The sequence below is a fragment of the Lates calcarifer genome, unplaced genomic scaffold (assembly GCF_001640805.2).
Source record: "Lates calcarifer isolate ASB-BC8 unplaced genomic scaffold, TLL_Latcal_v3 _unitig_950_quiver_259, whole genome shotgun sequence".
NCBI classification, from domain to species: Eukaryota; Metazoa; Chordata; class Actinopteri; family Centropomidae; genus Lates; species Lates calcarifer.
In genome coordinates this window covers 687,987-710,158 of record NW_026118117.1, presented here as the reverse complement: position 1 = coordinate 710,158, position 22,172 = coordinate 687,987, and the positions used below count along the sequence as shown (strand labels likewise).

General features: G+C 39.3%; 1 protein-coding gene across 4 annotated transcripts in view; it reads left to right on the top strand.

Annotated features, from left to right (window-relative positions):
• Positions 1-22,172, top strand: part of LOC108880498 (ADAMTS-like protein 3) — a 247,289-nt gene that overhangs the window by 140,741 nt on the left and 84,376 nt on the right. For all 4 annotated transcript variants that reach the window (XM_018672035.1, XM_018672037.2, XM_018672045.1 and 1 more), the window contains exons 6-8: positions 2,673-2,909; positions 10,381-10,507; positions 20,378-20,452. In XM_018672035.1, coding sequence (XP_018527551.1) covers positions 2,673-2,909; positions 10,381-10,507; positions 20,378-20,452 — 439 coding nt within the window. The remainder of the gene's footprint in view (positions 1-2,672; positions 2,910-10,380; positions 10,508-20,377; positions 20,453-22,172) is intronic.

The following is a 22,172-nucleotide window of genomic DNA, read 5'->3' as shown; positions in this document are numbered from 1 at the left end:
AGAATTACTGGCTGGCAAAAGTCTGCCAGTTGTCATCCACAGGAACAGGCGTCTCATACTGATCTGAGACAGCTTTCAGTCCCAACAGTCATTTTTGAGTTACATAGCACATTTACATGTCCTTCTTCTCACATGTTTAAAAAGGAGTAGGCAGAAGTATAAACTTATATGTTCCTACCCCATTCCTATTACACACAACTCAATTTAACGATTTCTTTCAAATAAAGAACAGAACAAAACAAAACAACACAACTATATTTCTGGTTTTAAACACTTCTATTAGCATCCTGGATTAAACTGCTGTTCTTCATCCTTATATTTATTTCAAATCTGTGTTTTGTATATTCTTGTAAATTGGTTTATGTTTTTACTTTGCTTTAATTCATCTGTTCATTCATTCAGACTGTTCCATAATTTAACCACTGAGACTGAAACACACATACTTTTTCTAAGTTGTTCTGACACAATGCCTTTTTAAATTCAGTTCCCCCCTTAAATTATATCCCTCTTCTCTCTCTGAAAACAATTTCTTTATTTTATTTGGGAGTAAATTATTTCTTGCTTTAAATATTATATGTGCTGTTTTAAACTGAATCAAATCCGGAAAATTTAGAACTTGTATTTTTAAGAAGAGTTCATTTGTATGGTCTCTATATCTATATCTGATGGCCGTTTTCTGCATTGTATTTATTGCCTGTATGTTACTTTTGTTTGTGTTTCCCCACACCTCTACACAGTAACTCAAATATGGTAAAAGTAATGTACAATATAAAGAATATAATGCTTTCTGATTGAGGATATGCCTTGTTTTCACCAGAACGGCAATGCTCCATGCCAATTTTCCCCAAATATATTTAATGTGAGGTTTCCAGCAGATTTTGTGGTCTAAGATCACACCAAGGAATTTAATTTCATTTACTCTTTCTATGCTTTCTTTATCAATGCTTAATTTTACTTCTATATTTCTTCTATGATTTCCAAATAACATAGAATTAGTTTTGTTCAAATTTATTTGTCAAACCACTTTTTAAATGTATTTATTTCCTTTGTGATCACCTCTAAAAGCTGCTGCATTTCCACATCTGAACAACAAATATTTGTGTCATCTGCAAATAACACAAAATTTTATAACACAATATATTTGATACTCAGCAAATGTCATTTATGTATGATATTTTTGGACCTAAAACTGATCCTGGAGATACCCCACATGTACTATTCGTGAATCTAGATTTATACTGATTTATTTGTACAAATTGTTGTCTGTTAAGTATATAGCTCTTTAATCAGTCCAAAACAATACCTCGCAAACCATACTTCTCCATTTTTCTAATCAATACATTGTGATTGACAGTGTCAAATGCTTTCCTCTTAGCATCGATACATTCCGTTATTATTTCTAAATCTATACGGGCTGGCTGTCAGCAACTCATATTTCTCAACAAAACCATCACACAAAACACAAATGCACAAAACAATCATTGTATGAATAGTTTTTCTAATATTTTAGAGACCCGGGAAAGTATTGATACTGGCCTATAATTAGTAAAGTGGTGCTTATCTCCTGTTTTGTATATGGGAACAACTTTTGCTACTTTCATCTTGTGGGGAAAAACCACCATTTTGAAAAGACAAGTTAAAAATATACATTAGTGGTTTTACAGTACTATCAATAACACTCTTTACTGTTACCATGTCAACATCATTCCAGTCTGTACTGGTTCTATTCTTAAAGCCATTGACAATGTCATACATTTCTTTTTCTTCCACTGCTCTTAAAAACATCGAGCTAGTGTTTCTCTCAACATAATCTGCAGCATCTATTTCTATCCCATCAACCTTTATTGCTTCTGCCAGTTTTGGTCCAATGTTAAAAAAAAATGCATTGAATCCATTGGCTACTTCATTCATATAGTTAACACTGTTTTCATTATCTATAAAATAGTGAGGAGAATTATTGCTTCTTGATCCATTTTTAGTTATACTGTTTAATACACTCCATGTACCTTTTGTGTTATTTTTACTGTACTCTAGTTTATTAATAAAATGTTCTTTTTTTACAAGTTCTCATTATATTGGTTAGCTTATTTTTATATTTTTTGTATTTATTTTCTGTTTCAGTGGTTCTTTTCATTATGAAGATAGTCAGGAATCTGCCGCTAGCTGATGCTAACAATATGTAGCTAAACAGTTATCATTGCTACTCCCGCTGTTAGCTAGCACATTAGCAGTGTCCCACACATTTCTGTCTTGCGCAGAAACACAGACAAGAAACAATTAAGTGAAACTAAGAAGAAGGGAAATGCATGTTTGTGCTTTAAAATCCATCCTTCAAATATATTGCAGTTGCAAGTTGTTTTTGTGACTTGCCATTCACCTTCTCTGCAACTTTTACAATTTTGGAGAACTTGTTTTTGCTCTTTGTACTCAAGTTGCCACACCAAGTTATTATGTTAAATGATAAAATACTTTCAACTATGCTCATTCACACACCAATGTTGCAAACATCGGGGGCAACGTGGGGTTTAGTATCTTGCCCAAGGCACGGACTGGAGGAGCCGGGGATCGAACCGCTGACCTTCCGATTACCGAATCAACTCTACCTCCTGAGCCACAGCCGCCCTGTGTCATATTCTGTGTCACAACCTTGTCCTTGTTATTCCTCTCCTCAGGACTGCCCTGCAGAGTCAGGTGATTTCCGGGCCCAACAGTGCTCAGCCCACAATGATATCAAGTACCAGGGTGTCACCTATGAGTGGATCCCTGCACCTTATGATCCCTTGGCACCCTGTGCCCTTCAGTGCCAAGCTAAAGGGAGAAGTCTCAATGTTGAACTTGCCCCCAAGGTGCTGGATGGGACACGGTGCCGGGCAGATACCTTTGACATGTGCATCAATGGAGTGTGTCAGGTAAGGGGTCATGCTATAGATTAGATACTGTCCAGTCAGACACATCTACCATTTGCCTCTTTGTAAATGGATATATGGTCACAGTTGGTTGACAACAACTATTGGGGGACAGATGTTTGTATGTGGCTTGTAAAGCTTAGTTTATTGATTGGATAGTGCATGCTTGAACTCGGTGTTGTAGAGAAACAGGTTATCGGCCAGTAGTTTGAAGGTGTTGTACCATACCCTTGTTGGGATCCTTCATGATCAGGATTGTCCTACCCTATGTTAGCCAGTTGGGTGAGCGCTTGTTGTTAGCAACGTAAGAAAGATGCAGTGGCAGTGCGTAACAATTACAGTAATCTTGTTGGCTGGCCAAAGATTCTATACTTTAAATAAAAAGTGGTAAGTGAAGTTTAGGGGACCTTCACTGTGACAATAATAAAAATGTGTCTGAATATGGTAAATGATCATGGTCATGGTTAAAAGAAATTAAAGTTGACTATTGGTTGAAAACAGGAAATGTAAAGTGTAAACATGTTGTTTTCGGCCATTTATTGGCAACACTGATCCTCATATTTGTCTTGGGAGAACAGCCTCCTTGTTTTCCTAGTACTCAGCCATATTCTGCACTAGGTCTAGTCTTGTCTTTTTGTCTTCTGCTGTACTGAGATCGCTGTATCCACATTTCTGCTTTGATTTGCAGCCAGTACTGTGGTTCCACATGTAGAAAGGGGCCATCATGAAATGAAAGGAAAACCTGGAACAGGGAAACTCTGGTCCCGGCAGTGTTATAATTATGTCAGAGACTCTATATTTAGATGAGCTTTGTTTTAGTACGTACAGAGTGGGATTTGCTGTGGACCTCTTCCACTCTGGCTGCCTGATTAAAGGCTGTTTGTGACTGCATGACAGGAGGAGGAGCACATGTATAACACTTGTCATACCCATTTCCAAAACAATTATTTATATATACTCTTGATACATAAGTGATATGAGAGAAAGTGGCAATGCAGTAGAAGCCTATTATGAGTTACTGAGAGTTCTCATCCAACTGTCCAGTGAATTTGTATACGTTTACATCAGGATTGTTGAAGTGGAAAACATTCATTTAAAAAAAATGTAGGCTACATAATAACATTCTATTGTGTTAACAGTATGAGGCAGTGTCACAACACAAACAACTAAGCATTAAAGAGTGACACAAAAAGAACTTGTTTCCTGCAGGATAGAAAAAGTCCCCTCCTCCACTTTGGTTATGGCTGTTTTGCCAGCATTTGGCCACTCAAGTTGAACTTACTTTGAATGATGACAGAATCTGCCTGAGTAAAAAGCAGTCCCTAGAGAAACTCAGTTTACTCAGGCTGCTTCTGTTGCATCATTAGATTGAAAATCCCCTTAACAACCAGACTGGACACATACAGTGGCAATAATGAGAGATGGACGATGCATTTGTGCTCAAGCAGCAGCTGCTTCCAACCCTGACATGCACAGAAGGCCATGGGCATGGCAGGGATGAAATGCCATTATCCGGTGATAGAGGCAGTAGCACAGGAAGGGGTGCTGGGTTGTTGTGGCACTGTAGCAGGAAGTTTGTCAGTGACAGAATGAGGCCAATCCTTCCTCTAGCGCATGTATATAGATTAATAATACACCACATAGCAGCATGAAATCCAGTTCCAGTTACAATCCAGTCCTCAACAACTCCTACAACTCCTCACTTGGGGGGAGGAGGAGATAGAGTACAGAGAACAGAAGGGAACGAGTGGTAGCCACTTAATGAGCAATAACCCACCTGGACACTCAATAACCTCATCCTCCACCACAGTGCAATAATTTAACCACAGGCCATATACAGTTCTCCATATTTATTTATACTATCTCATTCTTATTTTAATTCTATTTATAGTTTGTATATTTAGTTAAGAGTTTACGGTGCTTTTTTTTATCCTATTAAGAGTTTACTGTTTATTGTTTAGTTTTTTATTCTATTCTCTATACCTGTTTGCAAGCAGTTGCTGTTGTTGTTTGCAAACTGTCCTGTGTGTTGCTTCTGTCTGTATAAGCTGCTGGAAACTTAATTTCCCTGAGGGAGTCATCCCAAGGGATCAATAAAGTCTAGAGTAAGTCTAAGTCTCTAAGTCTAAGTCTAAGTTGTACACAAGGAGAAGAGAAAATAAATACAATTCCTGAGAGTAAAGTGGAAGAGAGCTGCAGAGTGCAGTGTTGTGTATTCATGGATATGTGCCACTTTGTTTTGTTGGCCTGTCACAGTAACTCTGTTTGACAAGCTTCAGCATAGCTACATTAGGCTGTATGCACAAGAGCAGTAAATTAATTCCAACTCAGGTGACCAAAAACAGACTTTATCTGTGGAATGGAATTTATTGGAAATTCTCACATATCATATAAAAAACTAAAAATTAGAGTGCACATTGAGCAGTTTTAAACTGATATAAGGCATAACATAATATTTTGGAGTGGAAAGTCTATCTTTTTTTATTTTAAGACAAAGTACAACAATATATTCAATTCAATTCAATTTTATTTATATAGCGCCATTTCACAACAACAGTCATCTCAAGGCACTTTTCATATAGAGCAGGTCTAGACCATACTCTTTAAAATAGATAATTACAGAGAGAGACCCAACAAATCCCACCATGAGCAGCACTAGGAGACAGTGGCAAGGAAAAACTTCCTTTAAGAGGCAGAAACCTCGAGCAGAACCGGACTCAGGGTGGGCGGCCATCTGCCTCGACCGGTTGGGTTAAGAAGGAGAGAGAGAGGGAGAGGGGGAGAGGGGGCAGAGAATAGCAAGAGAAGAACATAGCATAACACAGGTTCCATATAAAATGTAAGGTGAGGCCAGTAATACAGCAGTAGTAATGATAGTAATGATAATTAAAGTATTAACTGCTAACATAGCAATGCAACTAATAGCAGTGTAAGTCATTTCTAATTCTAGCAGCAGGTGTTGAGTGGAGTTGTAGGAGCAGCAGGAGACTTGTCATCACAGATCAGACTCTATAAGCTTTGTCAAAGAGGAAAGTTTTAAGCCGACTCTTAAAGGTACAGAGGGTGTCTGCCTCCCGGACTGAAACTGGGAGAAGGTTCCACAGTAGAGGAGTAGAGGATAACTGAAGGCTCTGCCTCCCATTCGATTCTTAGAAACTCTGGGAACCACCAGTAAACCAGCATTCTGGGAGTGCAGAGTCCTAGTGGGATTGTAGGGGACTATGAGATCTTTAAGGTAAGATGGAGCCTGACCATTAAGAGCTTTGTATGTGAAGAGGAGGGTTCTGAATTCTATTCTGGATTTGATTGGGAGCCAATGTAGAGAGGCTAACACAGGAGAAATATGGTCTCTTTTCCTAGTTCCTGTCAGTAATCGTGCTGCAGCATTTTGAATCAGTTGCAGAGTCTTTAGAGACTTGTTGGGGCAGCCTGATAATAATGAATTACAGTAGTCCAGCCTAGAAGTAACAAATGCATGGACTAGTTTTTCTGCATCCTTTTGAGACAGAAAATGTCTAATTTAGGTGATATTACGCAGGTGAAAGAAGGCAGTCCTAGACGTTTGGCTAGATGATTGGTTTCATCAGGTTCCATTGACAGATAAAGCTGTGTATCATCTGCATAACAATGGAAATTTATGGAGTGTTTCCTGATAATATTGCCCAAGGGAAGCATATACAGAGTGGTCCAAGCACTGACCTTTGTGGAACTCCATGTCTAACTTTTGTGTGTATGGAGGAGTAGTTATTAACATGTACAAACTGAAGCCTATCAGATAGGTAGGACTTAAACCAGTTTAGTGCCGTTCCTTTAATGCCAATAAAGTGCTCCAGTCTCTGTAAAAGGATGTGATGGTCAATTGTATCAAAAGCAGCACTGAGATCTAACAAGACAAGTACAGAAACAAGTCCGTTGTCTGATGCAATCAGGAGGTTGTTTGTAACTTTTACAAGTGCTCTCTCTGTGCTGTGAAACAACCTAAAAAAACCTCAAATAAACTATTATCCTGTAGAAAGTTGCACAACTGTTTTGCAACTGCTTTCTCCAGGATCTTAGAAAGAAAGGGGAGGTTAGATATTGGTCTGTAATTGGCTAATACGTCTGGATCTAGAGTGGGCTTTTTTAGGAGAGGTTTAATTACAGCTGTTTTATACGACTGCGGCATATAACCTGTTACCAAGGACAGATTTAACATATCTAATACAGGACTGCAAATTAAGGGCAGAGCTTCCTTAAGCAGCCTAGTTGGGATGGGGTCTAGGAGACAAGTTGAAGGTTTAGATGCCGAAATAATTGATGTGAGCTGGGGGAGGTCGATGGGAGAAAAGGAGTCAAGGTTAGGTTTTGCAGTTGAGTCTATGGATCCTGTGTTTTGTTGTGTGTTTTTGTTCAGTGCTGGTTGAAGGCAGGGTGTGATTAATTTAGTCTCTAATAGTAGAAATTTTATCATTAAAGAAGTTCATAATATCATCACTGCTGAGGGTTATAGGGATGTGTGGATCTATAGAGCTGTGACTCTTTGTCAGCCTGGCTACAGTGCTGAAAAGAAACCTGGGGTTGTTCTTATTATGTTCTATTAATGATGAGTAATAGGCGCCTCTTGCATTACAGAGGGCTTTTTTTATATCTTTTGACACTATCCTGTCAGGCTAAGTGGGATTCTTCCAGTTTGGTGGAACGCCACACTCTTTCAAGCCTACGTGTTGTTTGTTTCAGTGAATGGGTTTGGGAGTTGAACCATGGAGCTTGCCTCTTTCTCTTCATTGTTTTCATTTTTAGGGGGGCAATGGAGTCTATAGTTGTACGTAGTGAGTCTGCAACACTGTCTACAAGATGATCAAGCTGGGAGGGAGTAGCTTCTGCTAAATTAAGATGAGGCACTGGACCTAAGTTAGTGGGAATCATTTCCTTGAATTTAGCTACTGAATTATCAGAAATATTTCTAGTCAGGATGTTTTTTGCTGATAATACATAATCCAGCAATATGAATGTGATTAAAAATTAGTCTGATAGAACGGGATTCTGTGGGAAGACTGTTACATGTTCAATGTCAATACCATAAGCTAAAACAAGATCGAGAGTGTGACTGAAACAGTGAGTGGGTTTATTTACACACTGAGAGAAGCCAATACAGTCTAGTAATGAGGAAAAAGCAGAGCTAAGGCTGTCATTGTTGACATCAACATGAATATTGAAGTCGCCTACAATAATAACTTTATCTGTTTTAAGAACCAAACTCGACAGGAACTCTGAAAATTTAGATAAGAAATCAGAGTATGGACCAGGAGGACGGTACACTACAACAAATAGAATTGGCTTTAATGTTTCCGCCTTGGGTGGGACAGACTGAGAACAAGGGCTTTCAAATGAATTATAATTTAGTTTAGGTTTCGGGTTGATTAGTAAGATGGAATTGAAAATGGCTGCAACTCCACCTCCACGGCCGGTGTCTCGGGGAATGTGAGTATTAATATGACTGGGGGGGGGTTGATTCATTCAGGCTAACATACTCATCCTGACACAGCCAGGTTTCAGTCAGACAGAATAGATCAAGATGGTGATCTGATATCAGATCATTAACTAGTACAGCTTTGGATGAGAGAGATCTGATATTGAGTAATCCACATTTAATTATTTTATTTTGCTGAATAATTCACAACAAATTCAATTGATTCAATACCAAAAGGATTAAACATATAGGGGTTCAATGTGCACCTCAAATGTGCTACCAACACAACAACACATTGCAGTGAATTGTGGGATACTCTTCATGCTGGAAGCAAGAATATTATGCCCTTGCTGTAAGAGAGGAAAACCAAACAAACAAGTGAGGATATTGGTTCTCTCTGTTGTTACTATTCACATAAATTTGAGATTCCTGGAAGTTCCACTTTGTTCAGGTCACATGTCAGTCGGGGATCCCAACCGAGAGAATTTTACATAGAATTAATTTCAGCTTAAGTCTAGGTTAGGGAAAGTTCACCATAAAAAATAAATGAACATTGACGGTTGGTAGGAACATCAATCCTGACCGTGGTTATATAAAATGTCATGCTGCTTCCACCTGAGCAAAGTCAATATTCACATGAACCCAAACTGTCATTTGTCTGGAAAATGTAAATATACTGTCTGTGATTGAAGATCTTTGCATACAGCTGCGATTGATAGCCATCAAAGTTGCCATGTCCAGAAAGTTTCAGTCTGAAGCGTGCTTTTTTGCACCTTTTACTACACTCAATAGTGATGTTATGTTGCTTGCCAACAGATGGCAACAAGTCTTTATATTAAGTGACACTGGTGATGATAATACATTACACAGAAGGGGTCAGACTCAGTCTTACCAAAAGCCACAGCTTACCAAAATTTCACATCATTACTGTGTGTATATGGTAACTATGACCATTTGGTTATATTATCTTTGACATGGCATTGTGATGGTTTTATGCAGGCTGTGGTAAAAGACCCACACCCACAGTTCATCATGAATCAGTTCAAAATCCTTTCTTTTAATTCTTTAATTATACATGAAGTCTAATTTAAATGTGCTGCCATGTTTGTATCAGTTGCATCTCATGGGGCTTTTGGAAACAGTGCCTGCACAGTAGTACTGGGATCACACTTAATTTGTCATGCATTTGTATTGCTTGAGACTGTGCAAAGATCCTGTGACCTGAAAAGAAATCTTGATATGAACCTGCTTATACATGCTTCTATTATTTTGTTGTTCATGTTTTGTTTTTCATTCATGTCATTGAAGTTTAATTTTAACATAGAGCACACTCTGGCAGGAGGAGTACAGCTTGAAGAGGTCACCAGTCTTCTACATAGTACGATCAGCATTTGTGGTGTTATAAATGTAGAAATGGTTGGTATGATAGTGTTTGTCATGATAAGATGCTCACACTGTTACTGTACCATGCTCATATTTAAGAGGTATAATTCAGTGAATTTCATTACAGTGTAAGTTTTACTTTCTTAGTTCTGGCTGTCAGTTCCATCACATATGCGTACTAACCAAAATGAACTGACAACTGACAGTATGGGAGCATCCTTAAAAATAGTCTCAGAGGAGAAACATGAGCAGTTTGGCGATCATGCAGGGTATAAACAAGCCAACAGAACAGACAGAATTTGACGTACTGCTTTCCACCGCAATATTCCAAAACAATTTGGGTAACAATAATATGAGAGAAGAAATGAGAAATGCTATAAATCCTCTACTAATATGTGGTGTTCTTATTTGATAAATTACTTGAATTGATTTTCTTTGTTTAAATTGAAATGGCTTTCTGTCAGTCAACTGATGAGTTCAATCAATTATTGACCATAGAGTGCTGTGAGGCATCAACCCAACACGTAGTCCAGTTGTTGAATGTGTATACTGTATGCAGCTCTCATATACCTGACCCTGACCAACAAATGAGCTGATCAGCCCCATTTCTCTGTCTTAGTGTGGATTTTGATGTGTGTGCAGGAGGTGGGCTGTGATCGGCAGCTGACCAGCGGTGCCAGAGAGGATAACTGTGGCGTCTGTGGTGGCGACAGCTCCACATGCCGGCTGGTACGAGGACAGGCCTTACCCCACCTGACACTAGAACAATGTAGGTATCTGACCACAGGCCTTACAGTGATGCAAATTCCATTTGTGTTGCACTCACATACATGTCTTCATTCACTCTGGTTACATTTCTAAGAGTCGTGTTCTCCAAACTAATCCGTAATACTAATCAGAGTGGACTTAAATCCTGAAATACCCATACACCACGCTCCACACTCCACATGTCCGCCACCCTCTGGCCTTCTGCACATAGCTCAGCTGGTTTCATAACAATAGACAAAATGTGCTGTATCCCTGCCCAGCCTTCTTCCTAGTCAGGCTCTGTAGGAGGTATGTAACAAAGCTGGATATCTGTCTGCTGGGACTTGGGGTTCTCACCTGCCTTGGTTGCTTGTCAGTCCTTGTGGAGTTGGCCACAGGCCTTCGGGACCCTTCTCTCATTGCCTTCAGCATTTATTTATCAAAGCTGGACTATTAAAATGCCATCTGGCTACAGCAACTCACCCACTAGTCAATGGAGCTGTCATTATAACACATTTTTCATAAAATTTAATTCATAACCGTGTGTTTTGGCCAGTGCTGTTTGTTATGATTTTTACCATCTTTGCTTGTAGTTAATTCCAAAAAACATTGCATAAGAAAGGAAGAGCTAAGCAGAAAATGTGTGTGGAAATGGGTTTTAATCAATTTACATCTTAGTTTTAGAACAGCAAAACTGGCTCAGCATTGAGCATTCAGTCTGTTGTGAGAGATCAGATGGAATAACGCTGACAGTACTAATTTCTCGCTGTAGTTTTTCTGGAATATTGGTAAATAAACAATCCAACCAATAAATACATTTTTCAACATTTCTCAACATTCTGCTCTCATAGATGCATATGTCCATCCACACTGAATGAAAGATTTGGTTGCCCATTGTCTCAACTTTTCCTGCCTGCTGTGGGGGCGTGTGTGTGTGTCTGCATGTGTGTGTATTTGAATGCAAATCACAGCCAGTGACCATCTAAATATTTGTCTGGGTTTTAATATATGGGGGATTTTTAAAGAACACCACTGGGCGTCCATTGCCTTGACGTGTTTTATACACATTTTATTCAACAAAATAAAATAAATAAAATATGTCAGAACCTCACGTGTTTTTAAAAAAAAAAAAGATTTTACATGTCTCAATAAAGACGGTTGCTAGCAAGTGGCTAAATGAGGCTACAGAGATTGTGAATGCCATAATGCTGCACACGAAAACTGATCTGCTCATCAGTCCACCTTTACAGTCTCATTGTTCTTATACCCACACTCACACTGTCACTAACTTGCTAATACGAAAGGCTTTTGTAGAGTAGGTAAGCAGCTAAATCAACTGTGGTGTAATTGTTTTATAGCCTAACATTAGGTTTTTACTTCTGGGGATTGTATTTTGGCTTCAGAAACATCAAAGTGGTGTACATTTGTAAAGATTATGTTGCTGAACAAAACATTTAAGTATCATAAACTTTTCTGCAGTAATCCAAAAATCAATGGACAGGATTTTTTTTTTCTAATTTGGTTTGGGATTGGGATGGGATGGGATTATTCTTGTGGGGGTGTCAAGGGACAGGAGTGAAGATCCACTCCCATGTCACCCTATAATCTAGAGCCACAGAGGCGAGCTGCTCACATGAAATCACAGCTGCCATGACTGATGGCTTCAGAGGACTTTTATACTGATGACATAAAAGAGTAAGATGTCTGGAGTGACGATAGAACTTAAAACTGGTTTGCCGCAAAGAGAGAGTTTGAATGATTATCATGGGCTGCTTAAAGTTGGTGAAGGCAACAGAGTGATCAGCTGCTGAGTTTTTGTGATGCTTCTGATGTTGGTATTTGGGAGGTGCATCTTGGATTCTCTGTGAGCCAATGCAATTTATTGAAGTTGACCAAAACATTTAGGTTTACTCATTTAGTAGATGTTTTCAGACCTTGAAGAAAATATTATGTGCTAAATCCATAAGGCAGATTGTAAAATAACACCAATCTTGGTGCTGCCTCAATCTAAAGAGTTTCAAAGAAAAAAGATATGTGTTTCTTAGTTATGCACTTTTCACAATTTGCAGGACAATTTCTGATATTAGCAAAAATATTAGAATACAATAATTGGATTATAAATGCCTCTCGCCCTCATAGCCGAATGGGTAGGGTGCGTACCACGTCGGCCCTAGTAGTCTGAGCAGGCAGATCCCGGTTTGACTCTTGATCCAGCTGGACTCTTGCTGCATGTCATTCCCCTACTCTCTCCCTGTTTCCTATCTCTCTCTCACTGTCCTCTAAATAAAGGCAAAAAAGCTCAAAAAATACTTTAAAAAAAAACCTCTCTTCTGACTTTTTGAAGGGCATGCTTAAGCACCTCCATGATTTAAACTTCTATGCCCCTCTCTACAGCTCCATGGAGAAATACAGCACCTGAGGATAGAATATGAATATATAGAGAAAAGATTCACTGGAGCTCACAAGACAATCTGTACAAAATTTACAAGGTTTAACACAAGGAAGAATTGTGTGCCTGAAATGTGTTGTGGGAATGGGGTAGGTATCAGCTGGCTGTGATCAGGGTGTCTGGTTATATTGTAAAATGGGGGATCAACCTTATAAAAATACATAATTGGCAGGGTGTTGTGGTCCTCCCTCAGAATTTCTCAAAGTCAAAATAAATTTCCACATTTAAGCTAACTCTACTAGACTGCAAACTGACTGCATGTTAACAGCTAGCAGGTTGACAGGACAGGCTGATTACTGTAGGATCTGTCTAGGGTTACAACGGGGCAGAAAATTTCTAGTAAATTTCCAGAAACTTTCTGAAAACTTTGAAACTTAGAAAAATAAATATGACCATTTTGTTTTGTCATTAGCAGACATACATGCAAACAAATATGAATTTAAATTAAAGCTGCCCATGCCTGTTGGGGGACCCATAGCTGCGGGGGGTCGCAGGTTGTACGACACAGTTCTGCAACTGTGTGACCACCAGACACAGAAGGAATGAGTCAGAAGTCCCTTACTGCCCCCATCAGGTGATGCTATGGCTGTACCTGAATATTGGTATGTAGATGTGTTCAGGCCATGACAGTTAGCAAACATGTCAAGTTTTGGGCAGATTGGGACAGTGCATGCAGAGTTACAACAACTTCCCGTTTAATGGTGAAACCGTGAACTTTGCCATGTTGACAGAGCAAGGGTGTCCCATGAAGTCTCACAGTCTTCACAATTCAGCATCACTATGATCTTAATGCTTGTCCGACCACATTTGAGGTCAATCGGATCAACCTAGTTAGATAAAACACATTATTTCCTGTTGTCAATAGGTGGCGCTATGACTATGCCTGAATATTGGAATGTAGATGTATTCAGGACAGGTCTGTTGCAAACCTGTGAAATTTGGGGCAGATCAGAAAATGTATGCATGAGTTACATCAACTTTCTGGTCAGTGCCAAAACATCGAAATTCGCCACAGCGCCACAGACACACCCTTCAATGGAACATCAAAATTTTCACAATAGGGTATCATGAAGTCCTTAAGGCTTTCCTGACCAAGTCTGAAGTGGATCCCATCAACCTGCTAGTAACATGGCATCAAAGTCTAAAACATGTAATTTCCTGTGGCCAGTAGGTGATGCTATAACTTTTTGTGAATATTGACATGTGGGTGTTTTCATGTCGGGACACTTATCATCACTGTGAAATTTGGGGTTGATTGAACAAAGTATGGCTGAGTTACTGCAACTTACGCACAACTTCGTGTTTCATGGCAAGGCATCAAAATTTGAGGTGCTGCCACGGCCAGCCCCTTCAACGTGAACAAAATCTTTTAATAACTATTAATCACAAAGGCCTTAAGAGTATCCTTACCAAGTTTGAAGTCAATATGATAAAATCTGTAGGAGTTCAATCAAATACAATGTCCCCAAATGCCAGAAAATTGCCAAAAATGAGCAAAATTTTCAAATTAAAATTAAAATGGCGAACTTCCTATAAGTTTGTGGCCATTATGTCGAAAGACTTTTTGGTAGGTCTGGGAGATGGCCATCTCTTCATCTACATCTACATCTTTTCTTGTTGATTGGGAACCAAAGGCATTTAATGTAGGTTATGCCCTGTGAATAGCTGGTACAGCCATGTTACTTCTAAAATCTAAAATCCTGTAAACCTGAAAACAATACATTTTACCAGTACTACAATGATGACAGCAGCAACACTGGCAGCATGGCTTTAAGTAAATTGAGTTAATTAACTAAACTGCTATGATTAAAAGGGTGTGTTGGATAATTTTTGTGAGTGTTGAGGTGATTGCCTTACAGGCTTCACTTCATTCCTGTCTACATCTGGCAATATGGTTATTGTTTATCTGTATCTTTGCGAAAGTACAGTTCCCATATAAGAACTATTTTTTTGCCAGTTCCAGCAAGCTGTTAATGTTATACTGTGTTTTACAGCTGTAAGTAATAAATGTATCACAGCAAGTCATATTAAATTGAGAAAAACTTGTTGCTGAGCTTCAGAAAGGCCAATAGTGGCGCTACAACCTCCTGCATGTTGGCTGAAAAACCTACTGCATACAGCTGTCCTTGTCCCATCATTACTTACTCAACACAGATGAAAAGTCAATAGATGAAACATCAATAAATCAGCGAAGTTATTACAGTTCATTCTGTGACAATTCAACTTTGTGTCAATCCAACTGGTCAGGGGATCAGCAAAGCCATTATGATCCATTCTCTGATCAAGTTTCACAATACATCCAAAAGTTGTGGAGCCATCTCACTAAAAAACAAAAATTTAATCTTATGGTGGCACCAGAGGAAAAACCAGGAGATCATCAAGGTAATTAGCATTCATGCTGTGACATGCTGTGTCCTCACAGGACATTAATTGTCCCCACAGGACAATTCATATCAAAATGAGAAAAACTTGTTGCTGAGCTTCAGAAAGGCCAACAGTGGAGCTAGAACCTCCTGCAATGCATGTCGTCAGGTGTTGGCTGAAAAACCTACTGCATACAGCTGTCCTTTTTTCATCATTTAACTTAGAGGTCTGCAAGTAGCAGACACAGGACAATGAATGTCTGTACAAAATTTCATGGCAATCCAGCCCATAGCTGTTGAGATATTTCAGTCTGGACCAAAGTGGTAGCTCAGACAGACATCCTTTTCTTAACTGAAAAGGACGTGTCAGTGTTTTTATGCCTTGATTTTTGTGACACCTACTTTTGACTTTTACCAGGCTTTTGTTTATACACCACAATGCATCTGGATTTGTTTAACTTTGCATACCGTGAATACATGCTAAATGTTTCTGAGACTGGCTTGGCACAGCAAAGTGGCCAGCACTTGTGGCCTTGTGGCCAGCACTTTAATCAAAGGCTTGGGATTTATCAGACACATCTGCATGCTTTGCATTTGGATTTAAAGTTTCAGTCTCTCATGTCCTCTCTACCTTTCCCTCAGCTTTAATGTCCCAAAAGAAGAGAGCTGACACAATAAACCAATTACAACTTACCTTGGTTAGTAAGTTTGTTTACTGTTACAGACACACAGAGTATCACCTTTGTTCCTCCCATCTATTATTCATAACTCTACTGTTCATCAGTCATTGCATTTGGAATATGAATTGGCTACAATATTCCCTCAAGCCTCAGTTTATGGGTCCACCACACTCATGTGGAATGAGCTCATGACTGTTTATCTTCATTTCACTAATTTATTTTGAAGGCCACTTTTTTAAATACTAGGCTTTACATTTAATATCCATTCTAGAGTACAGAAAAAATGCAAATGGCTGTAGTTGATTTTATTTCATTGCTCCCATAAATTTAGAACATTGCAGATGCAGTTTCCAAGCATAATTATGTTACAGGGCAAAGCCTGGTGGCTGGTAGCCAGAACAACTTAATTGTTTGAGTTCAGTAGTCATTTGTTGCCAGAAGCAAAAGTATCTAGATGTGGAAATGTGGAAAATAGAATTAACACTCCATTTGTCTGTGAAAGTCTTTCCTCATTACCATACCTACACCACAATCACAGAGGGAGAAACACTTCTTGTGTGAAATGCCAGGAAGTATTTTTGCAGGCTGAAAAGCAGAAATCCTTCCACAGCAGTAAATACTTTCAATAACTTAGCTCTGTGCTGTTTGTATATGCTGTGAGCATGACCTAGAGTCTGATGATTGACTATTTAGCAAAGCTCACTGACATTTAACAGCACACATGGATGTTATTTAGGCCTGCAGAGGTGATGAGTGCCCCTGTGCAGTTGTAAACCAGGCAGATTTAGGGATGGCAGTGACTGTAGTGTGGTGGTCTCCTTCAGTCAGTGCTTTCAGCCAGTGAGAAGTGAGAAGCCTTTACCACAAGTAGTGAGTACAGTGAATGAGAAATGTTCTTTTTCTGTAAAGGACCTCTATGCAAGTCATACACAAGCTGGGCTCTCTCTCTCTCTCTTATACTGTTGAAGGACGAAGTATAATTAGATGAGATAATAGAATGTAAAAGCTGAAATTTACCACTTAAAGGTATTTACAAACTGGGTACATTTTTCATGCCATAAATGTGCCATAAAGTATATTTTTCACACAAAACACAAATATTACTTGTCAAAAAAGTCACGCATGATGTCATCAGGCCAACAAATAGGAGATGTTTACCACTCTTCTTTCACTCTCTGTCCTGCTCATCAAGAGAGCAGGGGCATCAACTGGCTAGCTCTGCAAAGAGAACAAAGAAACCACCACTGATCTCCTCAATAATACACCAAAGCAACCCAACAGAAAAACTGCAGTTTACTGGACCTTAAACACAAAGTCAGTGCAACTGGCCTAGTTTACCTTACCTTACATAGCACAGCACATCTAAGCATAGGACTGTTAACTTTTGTAAGTGTATTATGTTGAATCAATGTATTACCTAAGCTTCCTTGTATATATATTCCTTGTATATATATATTGTATGAGAACAGAAAACTGACAGAAGGCAGAAGAAACGGCATTATTATATGGTGCCAAATCACAAGTTATCTCAGTGCACTTGTCATATAGAGTAGGTCTAGACTGTACTCTTTACAAAAAGAGACCCAACAATTCCTACCATGAGCAGCACAGTGGCAAGGAAAAACTTTCTTTTAAGAGGCAGAAATCTTGAGCAGAACCAGACTCAAATTGTCCATGAAATGCTGTTAGCTAGCTTACATTTATCATGTCTGATTTAGAAGCTAGCTAGCTACTGTATAAACACATTTTGATTTATTTTTTGCTCATTAAACTTTAATATTACAGATCAATATTTCCATTAATTCCCCTGGAAAGTTTCCAAATTTAAAAATTCACAGAATTTTGCAACCCTAGAAGGAACACATATGGAATTATGTAGTAAACAAAAAAGTGTTAAATAAACCAGCATATGTTTTATATTTTACATTCTTGAAAGTAGCCACCTTTTGCTTTGATGACAGCTTTGCACACTCTTGTCATTCTTTCAATCACATTCATGAGGTAGTCACCAGGAATGATTTTCCAACAGTCTTGAAGGAGTTCTCAGAGGTGCTGAGCACTTGTTGGCTGTTGTGCCTTCACTCCGCAGTCCAACTCATCCCAAACCATCTCAATTGGGTTTAGGTCAGGTGATTGTGGTAGTCAGGTCGTCTGACGCAGCATTCCATCACTCTCCTTCTTGGTCAAATAGTCCTTACATAGCCTGCAGATGTTTTTGGAGTCGTTGTCCTGTTGAAAAACAAACGATGGTCCCACTAAGCACAATCCAGATGGGATGGCAGCCATACTGGTTAGTATGCCTTGAATTTTGAGTAAATCACCAACATTGTCATCAGCAAAGCCCCCATACCATCACACCTCCTCTTCCATGCTTCACGGTGGGAACAACACATGTAGAAACCATCTCTTCACCTTTTCTGTCTCACAAAGATATGACAGGTGGATCCAAAAATCTCAAATTTGGACTCATCAGACCAAAGTACAGATTTCCACTGGTCTAACATCCATTCTTTGTGTTTCTTGGTCCAATCAAGTTTATCAAACTCTGTATAGTGCAACTGGGACACATCCTCAGTGATGAACCCAAGGTCATAGAGTGTTTTGGGTCATTGATCATCAGACACCCTCACTTGGGCGACCCAGCCAGGGGTAATCAGTCCCTGGCTTGTGTGCAAGTAGGGTGCACCATCGATTGCCCATCTTGATACACAGCCACCTGAATGCTTTTTCGGGTGCATCATTGATGTTCTTGGTGGCTCTTCTCTCCTGCAGCCCTCTGATTCCAAGGACGCTGAGTGATTGGTGTAGAGACTGTCCTGCAAAGCCCCTACAGCCAACCTCAATGGGCTTGCACATGGCCTTCCAGCCATTCTTTCTGCACTCCTCTGTGAGCTCCAGATATATGGCTTTCTTTCTTTCATGGGCCTCCTCCAAGCACCTATAAGCACATGCTTTGTAGACATTGATGTTAAGACCAAGTCTGGCCTGAGTGACGTCTTGGCAATGTGCTCTGGAAACTGTCTCCCCAAGTCAACCCTCAACTGCCAGTCTCAAGCTGAGGCTAGCAGCCCGGTTGAGGCCCTGAGCTCTGAGTGTCATCTTTCTCCAGCTCTGATGAAGGGGCTGTGCTTGGCTTAGAGATGGTGTCTGCTGGGCTTGGGAGGAAGTTGTACACTGTCTGGATCAGAAACTTTTCTGTTAGGCTGAAGAAGGGGAGCTGCAGTTTGTTGGTGTGCCCATAAAGTGAAATGCTGCTGACGCTCTTGTGTAAGCCCAGCCACCTGCGCAGGATCCATAGGCATTGGCAAGGTCCAACCAGATGACTGCCAGGTCTCCTTTGTTCTCCCTTGCCTCTTGGATCAGCTGTGTGACCAGTCCTGTGTGCTCTATGCATCCCAGGATGCCTGGTATTCCTACCTTTTGCACTGACTATTGATGTATGTATTCCTGAGGAGAGACACTGGACAGCACAGAGAGATGGCAACCAGGGCAGGTAGGTTCAATTCTCAGTTCTCCTCTTCTTCTTGTTCTTCCTCAGTAGTGGCTTCTTTGCAGCAATTCGACCGTGAAGGCCTGATTCACACAGTCTCTTTTGAACAGTTGATGTTGAGATCTGTCTGCTACTTGAACTCTGTGAAGCATTTATGTGGGCTCTAATCTGAGGTGATTTGTGGTGTCTGCAGCTAGTAACTCTAACAAATTTATCCTCTGCAGCAGAAGTTACTCTTGGTCTTCCTTTCCTGGGCAGTCCTCATGAGAGCCAGTTTCATCATAGCATTTTATGGTTTTCATGACTGCACTTGAAGATACATTCAAAGTTCATGAAATTTTCCAGATTGACTGACCTCAATGTCTTTAAGTAATGATTGTTGTTTCTCTTTACTTGGTTGAGTGGTTCTTGCCACAATATGGATTAGAACAGTGGTTGAATAGGGCTATTCACTGTATAGAACTGTGTTCCAATCCTACCTTTGCACAACACAACTGATGGTCTCAAACGCGTTAAGAAGGCAAGAAATTCCACAAATTTACTTTTGACAAGGCCCACCTGTTAACTGAGAACTATTCCAGGTGGGCAAAGCTGTCATCACAGCAAAAGGTGGCTACTTTGAAGAATAAAATATAAAACATATTCTTGAATGAGAAAGTGTGTCCAAACTTTTGACTGGTACTATAAATCAAACCAACTCAATTCAGCCTGAGAGGTGGAGGACAATTCTTTCAAAATTCTGGTTTTTGATGGTTTGATGATGGTGGTGGACATTGCTGTCCAACATCACTCCAAAATTTTCAATTTTCCACTCAGTTACACTGGGTTTCCCTTAATTTGCAAACCCTCTGTATTTTGAACTGCATTGTATGTTGAAATGACACCTTTCCAACCTTGTGTCTGCCTGCAGCTCTGAAAACCATTCTAGAGGTGCCAGTGGGAAGCCGCTTTCTCAGACTCAATGCCAAAGGACCTGATATGATAGGTGAGTGACAACAGTACTGTCTATACTGAGTGAAAACAATCTTATTCTCTTTTATGTGTAATGCCCTCTGCCTATTAACCTTTGCATGGATGTATTTTGCTTCTGAAGAGAAATTTAGCTTATTTTCTTTTAATCTTTTGTTTGATCAGTGCAGTGATATGAATCAGGGTGTTTGTTTTTATGTAGGTGTGTCTTAGTAATTTCCACTTGTGTATGATATGGTTTTTGTTTGTTTTTTTTTTTTTGTGTAAAATTTTACAAAAAGAGTGCGCACAAGAGACACTGAGATTGATAATTATTTGGGAAGATATTTTAATCTTGGATGAACTGGATTCAGAAGCCTTGGAATAAAATACTGGTTGTGTTATTCAATCAAAAGTTCTCAGTATACCTTTAAAGCTTGCTTTAAAGATGTTTTGATAACCTCACTGGTGCAATTCAAGGGAATTCTGGTTTGTTTGCTCATTTAGTTTGGTTTGTTTGGGCTAATCTGAAAGCTGTCAATCCATACCATCCAAACCATAAATGGAGGAATCTCTGTCTGTCTGCCTGTCTATATTTTGATTTTCTTGATAACTGCTCATCCACTTCAGACTTTGCTGGTGTATTGCTGAGTACCCAAGGAGGTTTAATGTTGATAGTCAAGTCTTTTGGATGAGCAGTTGTCAAGAAAATTGACAGTCAGATTCCCTCCATTTATATTAAAGTTTACTTGCTGTTACCATGATAACTGTGTTATCTTTTAAATTGAAACAAAACCCTTTAATGATATCACTGATGAGATCATCAGCGGCCTTGGTCCAGGTTGACAGGAACTACACAAGTTTAAAAAAAAGGGGGAACAAGACCATCTAAAAATGAGTCATAGCTATCATGAATATGCTATGTGAATGATGCAGCTTTTTAACAGCATACATGTTTCACACAAATATGATAGTTTGCCATCAAATTTGGATTCTTTTTTGGAATTTGATTAAATTGTAAAATGGACACTGATCTACAAATAACTGAGTGATAAGCACTAAGCACATCCATATCTCATGACATAAACATGCAGGATATTTTTCAAGAAGTCTCCTAATTATCTTGGTGACTGTTGCATCAGGAGAGCAGAACTTTTCAAAGCTGAAGGAAATCAAGAACTATTACTACAAAAGTGTCTCAGGACAGACTGTGCAGACTTGCTACTCTCTCCATTGAAAAGGATGTTGCTTTGAAGATGAATGTCACAGATTTTGCTGCTGGTTTTGCTTCAAAGAAATTACGCAACTTTCAAGAAATTTGTTTCATTCATTATTAATCATCATTATTCAATCATTTAACTTACAGTGAGTACATATAATTTGAATTACAACAGAATTCCTTATAACTTACTAAGAGTTGTTACTTTGGCTTATGAAAGTGATGAAACAAGATGCAGTGAACCTCAGCTATAGCTGCTAGGATCTTATAGAGACTGGCAAAGTGGGTCCAATGGACAGTGCACAGCAGCATCAGCGATCAACACCCCGAGCACACCCTGATAGATTTTACACCAGTGCTGGCAACTTTAGTCATGCAAATCTAAATACCGTTTTGCCAAAATTCTACCAAAATGTCAAATTTGCTACAAGAGGAGAAAATATACCAGACCTTGTTTATATCCAAGTTGTTGCTGCTAATGTAAGAGTGCTCACTGCTGCCCTTAAGACTATGTATCATTTGTGTTGCACAACTAAAC